Raw genomic sequence first — 19,309 nt, forward strand, 5'->3', positions numbered from 1 at the left:
TCCTTCTCCTTTGCCCCATTATGTCTCCTTGTCTCTTGGTCTGCTAACATATATCTTCCCCTTGTACTAACCCTGGAAACCACAAACCATGTTTTCTTCAAAATGTCAGACTTCAGGGATAGTTTAACTGCCGTATTGTAAACTGGAGACTCAGGAACTGAGTAATGAACAGTTTAGACAGTGGCACAGTGTGGTGAGGCAGCCACGTAAGCAGATGAAAGTATCAGGTATTGCAAACTCTCAAGAGAGGTCCATGACACTGCTAAACTCTGAACAATAAGTTCTGAATTTCAGTTCTGAACAATCCTTGCAAAAACTTACTTTCATCTCACATCTGTCTCTAGAAATACAAAACACAGGCATGAACAATAAATAAATGTCATAGGATAGAATTGTCTCATTTTCCTTGCAAAACATAAATTATTTCTCAGTCCTGTGGAAAATCAAGCTGGAAGCCTTCTTGTTCTATATCCACAGAAGTTCTGCTCACCAGCCCCAAGGGAGACATGTGTCCTTCCAAGTGCCTCCAGATGTGGAAAAGAACAGCCACCCATGTGCAAGAGATGTCTGTGTCAAGTTTCAAGTGCTTGCAGAAATTAAGGAGATATCATTCTGGAGTTTCAGGGAGAGGACAAGCTATGGTATTTCAATACCAATTCGAAATTAACTAAGGCCTTCATTCATGATAACCAAAAAAAACCCAAAAAAAACAGTTTGCTGGTTTCTGTTGCCTTCTACAGATTTTGCATGAGGTGCTAAAAGGATGTGGTTATCATGTGGTCACATTAGAGTAATTTTAAACTATTTCCCAATAGCATTGTGCAGCTGCTGACAAAAATATATTAATATGATGTAAGTATGCACTAAGGATTTGCTTGATAGCAATGCAAGTCTTTCTAAGATCTCCACAACTACACAGAGCAATAATAAGGAATATGTATTCCCACATGTGCTGAGCATTTCATAATGTTCTGGATGTCTGTGAAGGAAGCTATTCTTAATGCAATTGTCATTCATGTTTTTATCTTGTGAACATAAGCTATGAATTTGACTCTATGTCTAGTATTTATAGAGAACTAGTGCTCTAACCCTTGAATTCTACATTCAATTTGGAATCTGAAAGAAAAAATACATGTTATTAAAGTGGTTGCAGATGTGACATAAGCAAGAAAGGCTTGTATGCTTTGAAAAAAAAAATATTTTTTTATTAGACTTGATAAACTGTTGTAATAGGCTGGTAACAGGTCCTGGTTCTAAGGTTAGCAAGTATTTGTAGCTCTACTGGTTTTGGCTGGGGTAGTGTTATTTGTCCTCACAGTAGCTAGTATGGGGCTGTGTTTTGGGTTTGTGCTGTAAACAGTGTTGATAACACAGGGATGTTTTAGTTTCTGTGGAGCAGTGCTTGCACAGAGCCAAGGCGTTTTCTGCTTCTCAGCTCACTGCAATAGTGAAGAAGCTGGGGGTGCACAAGGAGCTGGGAGGAGATTCAGCCAGGGCAGCTAACCCCTACTGACCACAGGGATATCCCGTACTGTATGATGTCATGCTCACCGTATGCAGAGCTGGAGAAAGAAGAAGAAAGTGGGGGACATTTGGAATGATGGCATTTGTCTTCCCAAGTAATGCTTACATATGATGGAGCCCTGCTTTCTTCAAGATTGCTGAATACCTGCCTACCTGTGGGAATTGGTGAAGAAATTCCTTGTTTTGCTTTGCTTGCAAGCATGGCTTTTCCTTCACCAGTTAAACTGTCTTTATCTCAACACATAGGGCCCGATCCCACTGGGAGGGACTGAATGAGAGGATGTGTGGGGCTGAGTTGCTGGCTGATGTTAAACCACAATGATAGCTTAATAAGAATATATGAAAAATTAACCAACATGTTCTATTAACAAGTTTCTTTTGGCAATGCATAAGCAAGGACCTTCACTATTGAAGTAATGTATCACTGCTACTTCTCACACTCCTTCACTATTGGAGTCATGTATCACTGCTACTTCTCACACTTCAGCATTCTGTGCACACTGACTTTGTGGAAATCTGACTATAGGCTTTGTTGGGTTACTCATATGTAATTAGTAATGAAAGGACGATTGGTGTTTGAAAATAGTTGGAACCTGTGGAGTTAAGAGTCTAGACTCAAAAGAGCAAGTACTTGGAGTAGGAATTGTTTAATCTCCTGAAAATAATTTACTGCATCTCCATCCACAAAAAAGGAATGCTTCATTCTCTTGCCACAATTTTATTCTTTCTCTATAAGTTTCTCTTATTCACTCTACTTGCCCGCCATACTTTGAATATATCATGCTTTTGTTGTTATCCTTTTGTGAACTCATGATGACTTGCAAGTGCTCCTCCTCTCGCCGGAGGCTGTGTAATAATCGGCTATCTTGCTCGGTGTACCAATCTTAGCAATGTGCCGTGAATGCCCGGAGCCAGGTGTGCACGCCCTGGGCCAGGTGTGCACGCCCTGGGCCAGGTGTGCACGCCCTGGGCCAGGTGTGCAGCGTACCCCGGCAGCCGGCGGGCTGCCATCGGACGGCGGCCAGCCCGGCGCTCTGCCGGCCCGCGCGGGCGGTGCCGGCGCGGCTCCGGGCGCGGGGCGGCCGCTCCGCAGCCGGGCATGCTCAGTGCCGGCGGCCGGGCTGGCGCTGGCCCCGGTCCCGGTGCTCGCGGAGCCGCGGGCGCTGCCACACGTGCGGCGGGAGGCGCGGCTGCGGCCCCATGGGCAGCCGGGCGGCGGGCGGCGAGCGGCCCCCAGGTGCGAGGCGGGGGCGCCCCGCGTTCCTCGGCCGGCACGGCCCGGGCCGGGGACAGCGGCTCCCCGCGGGCTGCGGCCGGGCCGGGCCGGGAGCTCCGGCCGCAGCCCAGCGCCTCCGGGGCGGGCTGAGGGGCGGCCGCCGGCGCCCGCACCACGGCCAGGTCCGCGCTCCTGCACGGGGCAAAAGGCAGCACGGCTCCGCTCCGTTCTCAGAGCCGGGAGGGTACAAGTTTTGTGTGGATTTTAATTTTCCAGCCTGGTTTGTAAATTCTTCCCCTCTGTTAGCTTCTAATACTTTGTTATAATTTTCATTTGGTACTTTTAGATGATGGCATGTCAGAAGCAGTTGGTGAGGAATCAAGACGGCTTACCAGAGAACAGCTTTTTACGGTAGTTGCAGCAGCTTCTATAAATTTCAGTTCAATGATGTGCTACTCAATCCTGGGACCCTTTTTCCCTTCAGAGGTAAACAAACAATTTAGCTACTCTCTACATTACTTGTTTGCATGTTGAAACTTGAGCTCCATGGGACATTTATGGCTGGCTGTAAACTCTGAGTTAAGACTTTTCAGTTGTGGGAATTCAGTGATAGCATGATGCTGCAGTAGCTACATTGCATAAAACGGTGACCTGGATCTTGTCAATGGATTAATCTTCCCTATGACTGCAGAGGAGACAGCAAACCAATGAGATGAGATAGAAATCAAAATGAATTCTTGGAGAAGTGAAAAAAATTTTTGCTTAGTGTTGCATAGTAGTTTTGTAGAGCTGAGATTAAACTCTGCCAACGTCCTGACTTGCATTTCTGTGCCCTAGCTACTCAATGACTTTTTATTTATAGCTGCCTCTGTTAACTCATTCTGGGCCATCATTAACTGTGCTGACTTCCTCACCTAGGAAGGGGGAAAAAATAAAATCTCTGCTTATGTTGAATGAATACAACAAAGAAAAAGATGGTCATGGTGCCTTTGCAGCAGAAGTCTATTTCTCTCATTACCAAATTGTTACCAAGTATTTCCAAATAAATATTCTTTTTCTCTAAATATTCTTGTGCTTGTGCCCAAATGAGTGTATTTAGCCAGTTAAATAAGTAAAAAAATTGTCTGGTGCTTGTTATAGGGTGGCGTGTCACAGTGAAGATAACAGATATCTCCGTTTACTGCCCTTTCACTGTGCAAGGGATCAAAGTTTTGTAGCTAGTGCCCTTGCACACGAATTGAAGCCGCCTTTATATAGTCTGGCTGCCTGCTCAGCAAATAACACGCTTTCATTCACTGACAAATTAACACTGCTTTTCCCTTGATGACATATTAGAAGTGCAACATGTTTTTAAATTGTTTTGTTACCTTATGAGCCCCTACTGCCTTTGAGAAAAGAAATTGCTTTCTAACTGCATTAATAGACAATTAAAAATATTTAAATACTCAAGGCATGAATGTTGTTCACCGCAAGAATTTGACTGAGTCTCTACATGGTTGTGATTTTTTTTGCAGGCAGAAAAAAAAGGTGCCAGTAACACAATTGTTGGCCTGATTTTTGGATGTTTTGCTTTGTTCAATTTCTTGACTTCTTTAATATTGGGAAATTATGTAAGTATAATTGAAGCTGTGACCTTTTTCTGTGATGACACAGGGTGGTAGGTGAAGGCAGTTCTGCAAGCCTGAGAAAAGAGACATCTCTTCAGTAGTGCTCCTGCAGTTTTCTGTCTGCAGTAACTGGAGTCTGACCAGTCAGTCTGAATGTGATCTAAGTCTTGTCAGTACTCTTCTGTTGTTCCTGAGAGTAGCATAGGGCAACAGACATGTAACTGTTTTGTCTGGTTAACTGTTCTGTTTGGTTTGGAGTAATCTGATGATCAATTCTGCTTTCTATGACCTCCTTTCTCCAACCTCCCCACCCTATTTTATTTGTGGCACTTATATATTCTGCTTGCCTTTGATGACATTAAGGTGTTTTGGTTTTGATTTGTTTTTTTCTTTAGTTAGCTGCACCTCTTCTTCTTTTCTGGTATGTTGTCTTTTTTTTTTTTTTTTTTTTTAAATATTTGCTTCTGTTATGCTTTCTGCTGTTTAACTCAGTTTCCCCTTCAACTTCATTCTGTAGTAATTTGAGAGAAATGTCTCCAGTTCTTGTAACTTGAGCTTTCCCACAGGTTCGGGATTCTTTTCATGTTGAAGAAATCACAAATAAATTATATAAATGTTTGTTTATGTGCTGCAGCACTGCTGTCTATGCAGTATTTGCTAGGGCTGCTCAGGATCATTCCCTAAGCTGGGGCTGCTGCAGAGCAGCAGTTCAAAATTGTCTCTCTTTGACTGGGCAGCCTCTTTGCTGAGGATTGAGTGGTGAGTGCTTATTCTCTGGTGCTGAGGTGGATCATAAAGTGTCACATAAGTGCCATTACTAAGTCCAAGTCTTGGTGCCTGTAGTGGTATTCAGCTATGGCACAAGCCTCACCAAGTACTTTACAGGGGAAAGAGTGTGTGCCATCCTCACTGCAGACTGCTGAAGTGACTATCAATAGACCTGGACAGTGCAACAATCAGAGATGCTGAGGGTTTCAGTGAAACTCAGCAAAATGTGGGCTCTAGTAATAATGGCTGAAAGGCAGGGACTTTGTTCAGGCCTGAACAAAAAAGGAGCCTGAAATACCTACTGTCCTTAGGGAAAGTTGCAGCATGGAATTAGAAGCTCAGCTGTACTTTGTTGTGGGATTGAGTTTCCTTTATGGCATGCCTCCTGTCATCCTTCACTCTGGTGAGAGAGTCTGAAATGAGTTTTCTTTATGGCATGCCTTCTGTCATCCTTCACTCTGGTGAGAGAGTCTGAAATGAAGAAAGGTGGGGTCATTCCCTGGTATTGAATGGAGAGGCCTGAAAGTACCATGCTTCCCATGCCAAAGCTTTGTGATGTTAAGGGTTGTCGTAAATGTGCTTAAAAATCAGCTTGCATTGACGCTCACTAAACAGATTAGTGGTGGGTATTGCTGGCCTTGCCTCAGTCAGTGGTAGTGCTGGAGGGGAGGTTTGGAAACAAATGTTCTTCTTGTTTATAATGAGGAATGCTTGCTGTAACCTGCTGCTCTGCAGAAGCTGCAGTATGCTGCTGTGAAATAGTTAACCGCAGCATTGTCTTACCTTTCTAAAACTGGGTTAAGTCACTTAACTGTTCAGAGTATTTTTAGGTTCATTATTGAATGTAGGCACACCAGTTCCAATCTTTTAGCTACAGGTGCTATAAAGTTCCCATAAATTTTTGATTTCTTTACAGTAACTTACGTTGAGAATTTTTGATCTTTCCTTGAAATACTAACATGTAAAAATGGTATTTAATTTACAGCTTTCACAAATTGGAGCAAAGTTCATGTTTGTGTCAGGGATGTTTGTTTCAGGATGTGTGACCATTCTGTTTGGGTAAGTAATTTCTATTGCTTGGTTTTGTTACATTTGTCTTCTGATAATTTTCATCCGTATGAAAATATGGACATAAAATTAGAAACTCCTGGGCATCTTTTGTGTTAAGTCATCTAACTTTTTGCATCTTTAATTTTTATCTACCTCTTGTAAAGCAGAAGCACCTCTCCCTTTCACTAGGTTTCAGAGTCTGTTTACTATGAAAGCAGAGGAGTTAGGTTCTATCTATTTAAATAGTAGTTCATGGATGGTGAGAAACCTGTCAAAGTGCAGCAATAAGAAAACTATTTCTGCATGATGTTTTAATTATTCTTTCCCTAAAATATTGGGCTTAAATGGGAAGCTTTTCCTGGCAGGTGGAGAGGCTAAGTCACTAATTTTAGCAAAATAAATGCTTTATTAGTAATAAAGGAATCTCTTATTAGTTAGTTCTAACACACTGCATCAGACTTCTTGCACAGGTGCTTGGAAAAGCTATGAAATACAGCAAAGGTGGCATTGGAGTTTTTCACAGGTTATGGTTTTCATGCTCTTTTCACTGCCAAGTAAAGGGGAAAAGGAGAAAGCTGCCAGAAATTGGTAGCGTTTGAATGATTTCACTGATGTGGTTCAAAGATAAGTGGTAATAGAAAGCATTGAGTGTCTTGTAACTGCGTCTTTTAATGAACAAGGAATTATGCTCTAGGCCTTTAGTAGATGGCTTCTTCCATCCTGAGAGAAGTCAAATATACTGTTGGGATTTTTCTTTTCCAGAATGCTTGACAAGGTGCCAAGTGGACCAATGTTCATCAGTTTCTGCTTTTTAGTAAGAGCAATGGATGCAATAAGCTTTGCAGCAGCAATGACAGCATCGTTCTCAATCCTTGCAAAGGCATTTCCCACTAATATAGCTACTGTCCTGGTAAGTTCAGAAAGCAGTGTTACAGCTGAGTTCCAGAAATATGGCAAATTGCCAGTGGGCAGCCTAAAATCAGGAGGAGAAAATCTCATATGCGGGCTTATTTGAAATCATCATGTAATGTTTTGTTTGTAATCTAGAATCACAGTCATAGAATGAGTTTAGACCTTAGAATAACTCTTGTTAGATATAAATTAAGCTGTATATATCAGTTGCTTGTGCTTTGAAGACAGTTACTATTGGCGACAGTAGTTATCTCTTCAGTGAAAATCAAGACAAAATACTAATACAATACTACTACAACTTTTAGTGACTACTTCTACCTGGATAGTAAGGATCCATGTGAATTGATTAAAAATGGTAAATTAATTGAAATGGTGTTGATTTAAATGACTGAAGGATGCAAAACTGAAACAATTTTGGCTTAATTTTTCTAATCTGTTGATGAAAGTTATTTATGGAAAGAGAGCTTGAATTTGTTGAAATCTCAAGGGCAGCATTTCTGATCATCAATAATTCATTTTAACTAGAGATACTACCCTTTTTCAGTTGAGGTTTTAAGGTGTTAAAGAAAAGTTTTGTGTTTAATAAGATGCTGTTTTCTCTGTCTATTTTTCAATGCATCATGGTTTTCAGTTCAGATTTATTCTGTCAGAAATAACTGCATTAAATTTTAATGAGTGAGCAAATGTTGAGAACTTATTTAAGAACATGAAATAAAATTAGAAAAGTTGCTGCTTTTATTAATATTGTTGTTAAACTGTTTAATTACTTCTATGAATAGAATATGTCTTTCTAAGTAGAAAAAACCCACTAAGTTGTATCAGCAGTGGTTAGCTGACCTTTTCATTGGAGAGCAATTTATATATTGTAATCATGTTTTGGATTTATTCAGTCAATAAGGTTTAGGTTTCCTGTTTGTAAATTTTAAAACATAATTTAAATAGGTAAGTAAAGTAATTTTGACATAAAGGACTTGATTACCCATTTTATAATCAGAATTAAAAAGAAAATAAATTCTGTTATGGCAGCACAGTAACCATAATGCATGGCTGAAAATGGTATCTGGTGGTGATGGTCATCTCAAGACCAGAATCAGAAATGCTACACAGCTGTTGCTTGGTACCTACCTTTATTTAAAATCTAGAAAGGGTGCTATAGAAAGACAATTTCTAAATGTTTGTCTTTTTACCATATTGTGTCTCTAGTATCTTGTTCTGCATGATAATAAAACCTCTTCATATTATTTGTGTAGATTTAGTGTCCTTAAATAGACATGATGGAGAGACTGAGCTCTGAGGCAGGAGGCAGAAGAAAGAGCTGATTGTTTGAGCAAGGCGTATCCTTGGGTAAAAGTGAAGCCTGAAGGAGTGATGAGGCTTTTTTTTAGCCTTGCTTTCTGTTGTCCTTCTTGATAGTGCTAGATGGTGAAAAGCACCTTTCCTCTCCAATTTTTGTACAAGTTTTCAGCCTTCCTTTTACTTGTTGGATACCCTAGAGGTTGTATAGGGAAGTTATTAAATATAGACACATTAGCCTTGTTGGAGTGGGAAATTGAGCATCTGTCAATGTGATCCCTCTGTAGAGTAAGGAGGTGTGGACTTCAGAACATAAGCAATCTCACTTCTCTTACAGTATCATGTTTATCTTATCCTCTGATCTGTACTACCGCAATGTCTCAGCTTCCCCCTTATGCCCTTCCCACTTCATTAACTTAGAAGGCCTAAATGAGGTATAGACCCAAATAATGTAAATTGTTTAAACCAAAGCCTCACAAATCAAATGTTTGTATGGCTGGTGAGCAACAAAACTGAAAGTATCATCTGGATGCAGTGATGTTAATGGCCATGCCTAGTTATTTCCTTTGCTAGGAAAGGAAAAGGTTGCACCCTAGACTGACCTAGGGTAAAGAACTTGGCTTTTGCTGACTGACTGTTTTCAGGACATTTGACTACTTTGACTTGTATCAGTAAAATTAAAGATGAGGATGATTCCCTGGAGTATCTTTCTGGGTTCTGGAAGTTATCAAAACTTTTATCCGTAAGCAGTTATTACCACTAGCTCTTGCTGGTGTTTTAAGAATTGATTAATCAAGTGTTGAGGCAGATGTTGACAGTGGTGACTATGACATTGTATCAATGTACAGATGTATCTGTATTACTGTCCTTTTACAAATTAGTATCTTACAAACCATACCAAATTATTAAATTATATCCTAAACAATCTGAGTTGTCCCTATTGCAGTTTCATTATTTTTTCCTACGCTTAGGGAGTGAGTCCAAACAGTTGTTTATGGAGAGAAAGCTTTAACTTGGCACATGTACTTCATCCCATGAGATGATGACCCATCTGAGTAGGTTTGTTTAAATCCTTTCCCTCAGGCTGGAGTGTAATGGCAGGTGGGAGAGGTGATCCCTTCAGCCTGAGGTGTCCTGTGGATGCTTTCTGCTAGTCGAGCATTTGCCTTGCCTCAGGATTGAGATCTGTTAGGTGACAGCAGAGTTGTGAATGCTGCAGTATAGGTAAAGAGTGTAGTGAAGCAAAAGAGGTCATGGCTGTCACATAACTGTGGAATTCCTTTTGCTGTCCCACCCTGTGAAGGTCACTACTAGATCTTGTCCTGGCAATGCAGTGTCTTGCTTTTCACTACCCATGGCTTGCTTTGTATTGTTGCATTGTATTTTTTCAACACACTGACTTCCTTTCTGCTTTCTTTTTTCATCCTTTAGGGCAGCCTTGAAATTTTTTCAGGACTCGGACTGGTGCTGGGCCCACCTTTGGGTGGCTTTTTGTATCAATCATTTGGTTACGAGGTCCCTTTCATCACGCTGGGATGCATAGTGTTGGCTTTGGTGCCTGTGAATATGTGCATATTGCCAAGATATGGTAAGCATCCTTCTACCTGCTTCCTTCACTCACCTTAACTTCTCATGTACTATAGTGTCTTTAAAAGAGTGTCCGCTTCTAGAGTCTGATCCAAGTCAGAGGGCAAAACCCCAGTTGAATTAGCTTATCATGTTGATCAGGCCCATGTGTAATGCTAACCTAAATTTATGAGATGGTCTGGAATTAACACAACTCCTCATGCCCTTCTGCAAACAGTAGGAACTTCGTGTGGAAGTGAACTGAGACATATTTTTGTTTTCATTTGTCTTAGATTTAGGGCTTGTAAAAGACCAGTTGTGTCTGCTTCCTATAGGTTTGTCATTGCAGCTAGTTGAAGAAAAGCTGGAGACAGATTTTGCCTAAAACAGGAGAACTCAACATGTTTGAGGAGTGAACAATGGAGGGGAAAACTATTATAGGGAGGAAAAATGATGTTTATTTGTACTAACAATCTGATCTGATTAACAGGAAAGAATTTTAAAAAGTTAATAAAGGAGGGGTTCAATGAAGTGATGGAGGTCATATAAATTTACTAAATTTCAGATGATCCTGTTTGGACAGAAAACTAGCTCAAAGATAAGTCCTCTTGCAAGACTGTAAGGTTACAGTTCTGTTATTCTTTTCTAGAGAAAAAAAAAAGCTAGTACCTTTGAAATGATTCTTTAATTTTTTTTATCCTTTAATACAAAAACCATGGAGAAAAACTTAAAGTATATTGGCTTTTAGAAGAAACTTACAATGATTAACCATGTGTTGTTGCTGCTGGCTTTCCCCCCTGACTTCCCCAAGCTCTGAAATTGTCATGATATTGCTGCCAATTTGGAAGTATGTTACATAACTATTAGCTCTGAGCTGGTGGATGCTAATGCTTTTTTCATTATATACTTTGAGACTACATTCAGATATTATAGGAGACACACCATCAGGAAGAGGGCCTGACTTAAAATTCCCACATAACCATGACATCTGAGTTTTCTGGAGTACAAATGAACATGTTGGAGTTCAATTAGTTGTTTAAAAACTTGGATAGATCTCAACTGATAAATAGCTATCTTAGTCTCAAAGGATGTTTATTTTATTGAATATGCATTGTTCATATATGTGTTCAAGTATCAAGCTGAGACATATCCATGAGGATTTCACTGTATAACTGCTAACAGAGAAGCAAATACTTTTTTTACACAATTGGAGTAATATATGCTTTAGTTCTTTTCAAGCTGGGGATTTGCAGTGTTGGAATCTAAATTGTATGCTTTTCTTCTTCACCTACAGAATTTTAGTTTTACTATAAAAATAGTATAGCACATAATAATCAACTGTTGACTTTCATCTGTTGTGCAACAGGAGTAAGAAGACTAAAAAAAGAGAAATACTATTTCTTTTCTAAAGCAGGAAGATGAATCATGAGCTTATGCTGCTGAAAATAATGCAGTTCCCCCCTCTCTTCTGTTGAAACAGATTCGACTCCTACAAAGGAATCCTTTTGGAAGCTCATTCTTCTGCCAAAAGTGCTAATACTCTGTTTCACTATATTCTCTCTAAGTGCATGCTTGGGTTTTTTTGATCCCACAATATCTCTATTTATCCTAAAGAAGGTAAGCCCTGCTTAGCAATGAAAACCAATGAAACTGAAGCTCTGTGGATGATTTCAAATATGTGAAAAACCTCTGCAGGGTATCAGTAAAATACTTGAAATTGCAAAATACATTTCAGTATTTTGACTTAATAAATAATTCATTGAAGGATATATATAAATATATGTCCTTCAGTGAATGTAGCATATATGGTTTGTCTTGGTTTTTGTTTTATTTATCTTCCTCTCCATAGTTCAAACTCCCAGCTGGTTATGTGGGCTTGGTGTTCCTTGGTTTGGCACTCTCATACTCCCTATCTTCTCCCCTCCTTGGACTCTTAAGCGACAAACTGCCGGTGAGTTCTACCCTGCTGTTTGTGCAGGGTGACTGAAGCACTCTGTGCACTTGCTTAAAGGTGGGGAACAATGAATGAAACAAAGGATCTAGGCCTGGTCTTGTAAAGGGATCTGCCTTTCGAGACCTTGCACGTGCACCCATTACTGCCACGTGGGAGGCACTAATCTCTTTTGTAAGATTCAGGGTAATTTAAGAATGTCCAAGTCAGTAAAGAAAATCAGACAAGCAGCTGAAGTGTGCTGAGCTTTTCTAGAGGACTAAGCAAAATCTTTTTCAAAGCAATATGGAAGAGAGTAGGAAAATATGTCCCAGTTATCCATGCTTTTAACCACATCTAATTTTATTATCTTTTGAGGAGTAAAGATGTACTGGTTAGCTGTATTGACTTTATTTCTTAAAAAGTGTAATAGTCAAATTAGATCAGCAGAGTGGGCTGCCTGTCCTTTAGCCTCGTCCTTTAGCTCTTTAACAGCACCATAAAAAGAGACTTTGACAGTGGTACACCGAAAACTGCATGTTTGACAGCCAGTACTAATTGATCAAGGAAACCTACACTTTGAATACTATGCCTGAAGGACAGTGACAATTTTCTGATACTTTTTTACTGACACAAACTAGTAATGCCCTTTGTACATGAGAATTGCATAGAATCGTGGAATGGCCTGGGTTGGAAGGAACTTAAAGATCATCATAAAATGATACAGGGTATCATTTCTTATACTAAAGAAGACTAAGACCTAAAATACTTTGCTAACCGAGAAGGACCACTGCTCAGTATCCTGAAATCTCTGTACTAAGCCACTGCTGACAGTGATTGCATCTGGGGTGAGGAAACAAGAATTTGTTGGTTTTTGATGTATGTGACAAATTCCCAATTTTAAATTGCATAGCTTTTCTTTCACAGTACCTCAGGAAGTGGCTGCTGATATTTGGAGACTTGATAACAGCAGTGTGCCTTTTCATGCTAGGACCCGCTCCTGTACTGCACATTGAAAGGTACTGCCTCTACCAGAGTCTGTCCCATTATATGATGTTTTCAACCAGAGTCATGTATCTCTGTAAGTCTGTAATTATCAGCTCTGACCATGAAACAGTTTTGGTTTTTAGCTTCTACTTTTGACCATGAAACATAGTTGTTTTTTGATGTGTAACATGAGACTGTGAATGTAAAGCTGTGAAAGCATCTGAAAATGGAGGTTTTATAGCTTCATAAAATAGATAATTTTCTTTTGCTTTTCAGTGTTACTGTGTTCATGTTAATATGTATGGTAGGAAGAACACTGCTTTTCATTTTCCTTCCCTCACAATTTTGTGGCATTTCCTGTTAAGCAAAACAAAGTTCTCATCTTATTTTCCAAATTTTTCTGTTTCATCAGTGTTTTTAAACTATGGGGTTTATTTGCATGGCTGTGCAGCAGTACTGATTTTACTTCTCTCTATATCTAGCCTACTGAGAAAAGTGACAGATTATAGCTTTGTTTTCACTAGCAAAGACAGTGTCTGTTGTACCTGAATGCTGTAATGTCATATTTCTCAAGTTAATTCACAGCAACACATTCTGCTACATTTACAAAACAACTACTATGATAGAAGATACTGTGTTAAACAAGATACTGTGTTAAAGTGATAGGCTTGTTAATGCATAGAGCTCCTCCTCAGTTGCTAATTTTAAAATATCATAGATTTGTAACTGGTACGTTTTCAAATTTAGATCATAGATTTGAGCTAGGGAGAAAAATAAATTAGTAAAGTCTTCAAAATTCTTTAGCTAAGTCTACTTGGTTGTAATAATTAGGCTACAGAATTTTAACTTCAAAATCCTTTACTTCTGCAACAAACCAAGTCTGGTGCTTGCACACAGTCACTGCTCATTTAACCTCATCTGTCTAACTCTACCTATATGCATGTCATAAAATGAACTGCATTTGATAAGAAAATATATAATTTGAGCACGATTTTTTTATATTCTTTAACAAAGTATTTTTTCTAAAGCATAGAACTGGATTTTTCAAGTATTGGGACTGGCTTCAAGATACATAGTTTGCTGATGAGTCAGGGAGAGCTGATATAACAGCCTTCAGTCAAATGGAGTCCTTACTGAAAAGAGTCTTCAGCAGCTAACTTCTTGTAAATGCCTCTCTTTCAGTCAGCTGTGGATATTTGTGCTAGTGTTGGTTTTGATTGGCTTTTCCCTTGGCATGAGTGCTATCCCGGTGTTTCCAGAGATCCTGCAATGTGCACAGTAAGTAACTCAGTCCAACCTTTCTTTCATGTTACTGACACAGGAATCTGCAACTGTTTTTCAGGGGTGAATATGAAGTAGGGCTTTTTTGCCCCTTTTTGAGACAAAGGTAGATAGTAACACTTAAATGCTTCCACTACTCTCTTGTCTTCTGACTGAGCATCCCAGTCATTCTCCTCCCAGTATAACTTTGTAAATGTGTACCTCAGTAATGACCTATAAGGGTCTTGATTTACTCTTATTAGTATGTTCCTTTTGGAACAAAGTGTTTGCTTCTAAAAAACCACCTGTCACAGTTTCACACTTACCATATGAAGCATGGGGAGTTGGTGTGATGGTGTGATCTTAACTTGGGAGAAACCAGAGATGAGGAATGGCGATGCAATCCTCCAGAGAGGCAGCAAAGAAGAAAGTACTGGGCAAACAGACATTCTACTGTACACTTTTGCTTGTTAACTATTTATGTGGTGTGCAAATTAAAAAGAGGGGAAAAAGTCTGTAGGTAGAGGCTACGGACTGAGACACAATATATATTGTACTACCCTAACTGGTCTGTCCTTCTGCAGTGAGAATGGATTTGAAGAAGGCCTGAGTCTTCTGGGACTGGTGTCTGGGCTTTTCAATGCCATGTGGTCCCTTGGGTAAGTGTAGCCCTTTTTGTAAGCTATGAGAGTTCAGCTGTTCCACACCACTACCACATGGAAACTTCGCTGTCACTGTGCTGACCTTGATTCAAAAGTTTCTTGCTTGACAGGTGCCTGGTAGGCATGTTAAAGCTTTTTACCCAGCAAAAGGTAAAACTTTTGTTTTGACAATGCTCTGAACTTGTCTTTCTGAAACATATTGCTCTGCATATCAAAAAGCTGCAGTGATTAAAGTGGATGTTTGCTTGCACTTCTGTGTGGTCATTTTTTCCTTTCACTAAAATATCTAATGCTCAATACAGAGAAATGTGGACCTTAATTTTTTACAAAGCTAAGTTCACCCAGATGGAGTAAGCTAGATGTCCGCTCTTGACTAATTCTGTTTTCCTTTTTCCATTTTCCACATTTCCTCCTTTTGTCTGGGTAGCTTAAGGTAGGGATTTCTTTTTAAGCCACAGCAATTCTTTAAGGTTTATGTTTGTGTAGCTTAGCAGAGTGTGTTTATAACTCTGTATAGTGTGTTTATAACTCAGGGTCATCGCAGAAATAATTGAAAGATGCTACTGGCTGAGTGGCCCCTCAAAGCTGTCACTCAGTGGGAAGTGACAGAGTGCCCCTATTGGCAGTCACTTACAGGATATTTTTATCCGTCCTTGTAGTCCTCTGTGGCTGCAGGTATGTTTCAGTGGCACAAATGTGCACCATTTTTTTCCAAGATTTAGCTGTCTAGCAGTCCTGTTTATTTGGTATGGGGTTTAGTACAGACACAGGTAGTAGAAAGTTAGCAAACCCCAAGTTTATGCTGTTATCAAGCCTGGTTTTATAATGTAACTTGCTTCCAGGAAGTCTCTCTAGTTTTACAGAGTTTTGTCCCTTTCTGTTGTGAGAAACTTATAATGTAAGACCTTTCATAAAGACACAACAGCTCCATAACCCTTATGACCTGCATTTTTAGACAAGCATAAAGGTGCAGGGCAGTTACACACAGATCAACCTTGCAGTGACCATGTCTGTCACATTGTGCCTCCCCAACTGCTTATATTCATCAGACCTTTGTCTTGAAGTTTAGAAACTTTGTTTTGAGGGATGTGACTTTGAATTTCTCTTAGAATTGATCAGTGTGTATGTTTTCTTAGAGCATGGTCTTTAATGGGGTCTCTCTACTGAAAATGACTGCATTCAGCTTTCTGAGGTAGATCTTATTTCCAGATGAGGATGTAATTACTGACACCTTGGTAAACAACAAATTCATAGTTATTGTGAATTTTTGGAAAGTTAGGTCTGTGGAAGAAAATCTCTTTGTTGTCAAAGGTGAGAATCTATGATGGAAGTCCACAAAACCCAATAAACAGTTCTTTGAGAATATGCTGTGTTATCCTTTATGTTTGGGATGCCAATACCTCATTTTGATTTGATGCAGGGCATTTGTAGGTCCTATTCTGGGAGGATTTCTAAATGAAAAGCTGGGTTTTGAATGGGCTGCAGCCATTCAAGGAGGTTGGCCACTGTTAAGTGTAAGTAATTATACATAATTTTGTATATCTGTTGCAGTTATGAGCTATTGCATAAGTTTGTTATAATTACTACAATTGTAACTGGCTGTTTCTTCAAAGGGTCTTGCAACTGGAATATTTTATATCATTGAGACAACAAGGAAAAGGTATGCTGAGATATTTATTCTTCATTTTTCTTGCAATCATGTTAAGCAAACCTTTGAAGTATGTACTTGCATTTTTTCCTTATTACCAGACTAATAATGAATGATAAGATGAGCAATAAAAACATTGCTTAAACAATTCGTCTGTATGGTTTCCTAAATCCCTACTGATCTAAACAGACAGCTAAACCAGGCAATGTCTATTCTATAAAAGCAGCAGGACCATGGCATTAATGAGCAAATCCTACTGATGGTTCCTCCAGGAGGGTGTCGGTGAGCTGAATTGTTTGGATGGTCACAGAGAGCCGTGGTCAATGGCTCAATGTCCAGAAACAGACTAGTGATGAATGGTGTCCACAGAGGTCTGACTTGAGACCAGTACTGTTTAGTACCCTCACCAACAACTAAAAGAAGGTAGATTCAGACTAGATATGAGGAAAAAAATTTACGATGAGGGTAGTGAAACACTGGGCCAGGTTGTCCAGAGAGGTAGTAGATGCCTGGAAACATTCAGGCCCAGGGTGGACATGGCTCTGAGCAACCTGGTGTAGTTTAAGATGTTGCTACCCATGGCAGGGTAGCTGGCCTAGCTGATCTTTCAAAGTCCCTTTCAATCTGAACCATTGTATGATCATGGGAATGAACAGTGCATGGTTCTGTGCAGTAGGAGGGAACCAAATCCAGTGATCCATGTAGCTCTTTGATTCTTTGCCTGTTATTTTGGTATCACATAGAAGTATCTAGAGGATATAAAATCTGTGTTATCTCTCCTGTTTTTTTCCTTATGCAAACAGTTCCAGTTCCAGCCTGCAAAATCCTCCTGGTGATAATGAAGAAAGGACTCATCTAATGGGCAATGAAACATAGCCAGACATACTTTCAATTCTCTGTTTGCTGTTGTGGTTTTAACCCAGTATTGAGGTGAATGGCCTTAACTGTGCTTCGTTATTCTGGAGCTAGGGCATGATCCCTTAGTGAACAACCAGTTGTGGTTTATTTGTAGAGGCATTACTGTTTTGAAACACTAAACACTGACTGCCTTTGTTTTGGAAGTTCTCCTAAATGATGAGTAACCCTCAGCTGCCTGTTTGTGTTTTATGTACAGTGCACCACTGTATGTGAAAAGATGTGTTTTCAAATGTCTGGTTTCTGTGCTTGTGTGTGCTGTGCATTAATCTTGGGTAAAGCTATTTTGCTACCATGATTTTCTGTATTTTTTTAAAGGAAGTTCATTATCTTGTAAAAAGAGAATTATAAAGGATTGAGCACAATATTGTTTTCAATAAAGCAACTTTTTCCCTAAGTTTTGTACATTTTCTTAGACAACAAGAGTCTAAAACACTTCTTGTCATACCAGCATTTTTGTTATCTTGAGAGTGCCTGAAATAATGAAAATTTGACATGTCTACACAATAAAAACTGATCTTCAGTCCTGGGGGAGACTTAGCATCTGGTCTATACATTTATATACATACACAAAAGATAAATGCATGTTTTTATTATATGTGAAGAATCAGCTTGGTGATTGTGAGATTTATTTTGCTAATACATGCTAGCTGGAATGTTTGTTGCTTCTGCAACAGCAGATCTATAAGGAGTCTAGGGCTACTGTGGGGGAAAACCCCAACATTTTCTCATTGTTTCCAGATGCTCAGCTGAAGATATTCAAGGGGAACTGAGACAAGGACACTCCTGAAAAACTCACACTAGACTTTTTGACCTTGATTGTGGCAAAAGTCTTTTAATTTATCATTGAGCTCATAACTGGCTTCTAGAAGGGGTTCTCTGTGGTGGCTTTTTTTCCAGTTAATAAGAAAATGGTCCGTCCTAGCAGCTTCCAATCTTTATTTTGTGACTAGTTCCTGGATTTTACATAAGAAATACTTCTTTCTGTACCGGAGCTCTTTTGGACTAGGAAGAACAATTGCTGTGGTAGCCAAATGAGCTGTGAAACTTCAGGGTGCCAAAGGGCAGGCCTTCCCATGGTACATCTTAGTAACTTCCTTTCCTTTTTGTATCAGACATTAGACTTTACTGAAATCAGGAATGTACACCTCTACTTATTAGGAAATGCTGACCATGCCAGTGCTGATGATGAGCCGGGTGAGAAGGAGCTGAAAGGACTAGAGTTGGATGCAAGATACAGATCTGTAGACATGTGACTTAATTGGCTCAGTTTGTGCAATATGTTCTCTTACCTGATGTGTGCTGTTAGGACTTTAGATGGGCCGGAAGACCAAAAAGAACACAAATGTCACAGAAATTATTGAGCTGCCCTGCAGTGTGTGAACTTCACAAGACCACCAGTAGAAACTAGACAAGCCTAACCAACCTCTCTGACAGGGCAGTGAGGGCTTCTGTGGGAAGCTAAGCCACTCCCTTGGTTAGTGCTGTGCTTGTCTCATGCAGTGGCAGGTCTGAATACCAACCTGCCGCTGCTGACACAGCTGTAGAAGCTGTAATGGCCAGAGACGCTGCCAGGTGTATAGCCAGACTGCAATTGGTGGGACCAGGGCAGCCCCGAGCAGGAGCCCGTGTGGCAGCACTGAGCTCGGGATCATCTGCCTGCCTGCCTGCCTTCCACACGCCTATGCCCTTAGGTTTGGGCAGCGCTGGCTCTGCTGGGAGCCAGGCTTGCCTTAAGCTCTGTCACTACAGCCTGGCTGACCCACGGGTCTGGCAGGTGGTGCAGTTCTTTGGTGCTGCAGCAGAGTGCTGGCTTCCCTGCCACGGTGTAGAGCAGAACTGCTCAATTCTGGCAGCTCTCTTGCCTTTGATACTGTGAGACTTACCAGGCAGGGTGATTGTGTAGACATCTCAGGGTGTCAGTTTTCAGCCACCCTGGGGAATTCTCCCAGGCTCTGTGCAAGACTCTCT

The 19,309-nt window shown here is 40.1% G+C and overlaps 1 protein-coding gene across 1 annotated transcript; it reads left to right on the top strand.

Moving 5' to 3' along the window:
- Window positions 1-2,687: 2,687 nt before the first annotated feature.
- On the top strand, window positions 2,688-17,735 carry SLC18B1 (solute carrier family 18 member B1). Its single transcript, XM_021540559.3, has 14 exons — window positions 2,688-2,761; window positions 3,087-3,226; window positions 4,255-4,350; window positions 6,101-6,174; window positions 6,928-7,075; window positions 9,802-9,958; window positions 11,417-11,553; window positions 11,786-11,887; window positions 12,794-12,885; window positions 14,036-14,131; window positions 14,698-14,772; window positions 16,196-16,289; window positions 16,389-16,435; window positions 17,227-17,735. Exons 1-14 carry the CDS (start codon window positions 2,725-2,727, stop codon window positions 17,297-17,299), a joined length of 1,368 nt encoding a protein of 455 aa, XP_021396234.1. The 5' UTR covers window positions 2,688-2,724; the 3' UTR covers window positions 17,300-17,735.
- Window positions 17,736-19,309: the final 1,574 nt, after the last annotated feature.

Source organism: Lonchura striata, chromosome 3, assembly GCF_046129695.1.
Source record: "Lonchura striata isolate bLonStr1 chromosome 3, bLonStr1.mat, whole genome shotgun sequence".
NCBI lineage: Eukaryota > Metazoa > Chordata > Aves > Passeriformes > Estrildidae > Lonchura > Lonchura striata.

Coding starts and splice junctions, on each gene's coding strand:
- SLC18B1 (XM_021540559.3), top strand. CDS start 2,725: ATGGGCAGCCGGGCGGCGGGCGGCGAGCGGCCCCCAG. Junction 3,227..4,254: donor GACCCTTTTTCCCTTCAGAG/GTAAACAAACAA, acceptor TTTTTTTTGCAG/GCAGAAAAAAAAGGTGCCAG. Junction 16,290..16,388: donor GAGGTTGGCCACTGTTAAGT/GTAAGTAATTAT, acceptor GTTTCTTCAAAG/GGTCTTGCAACTGGAATATT.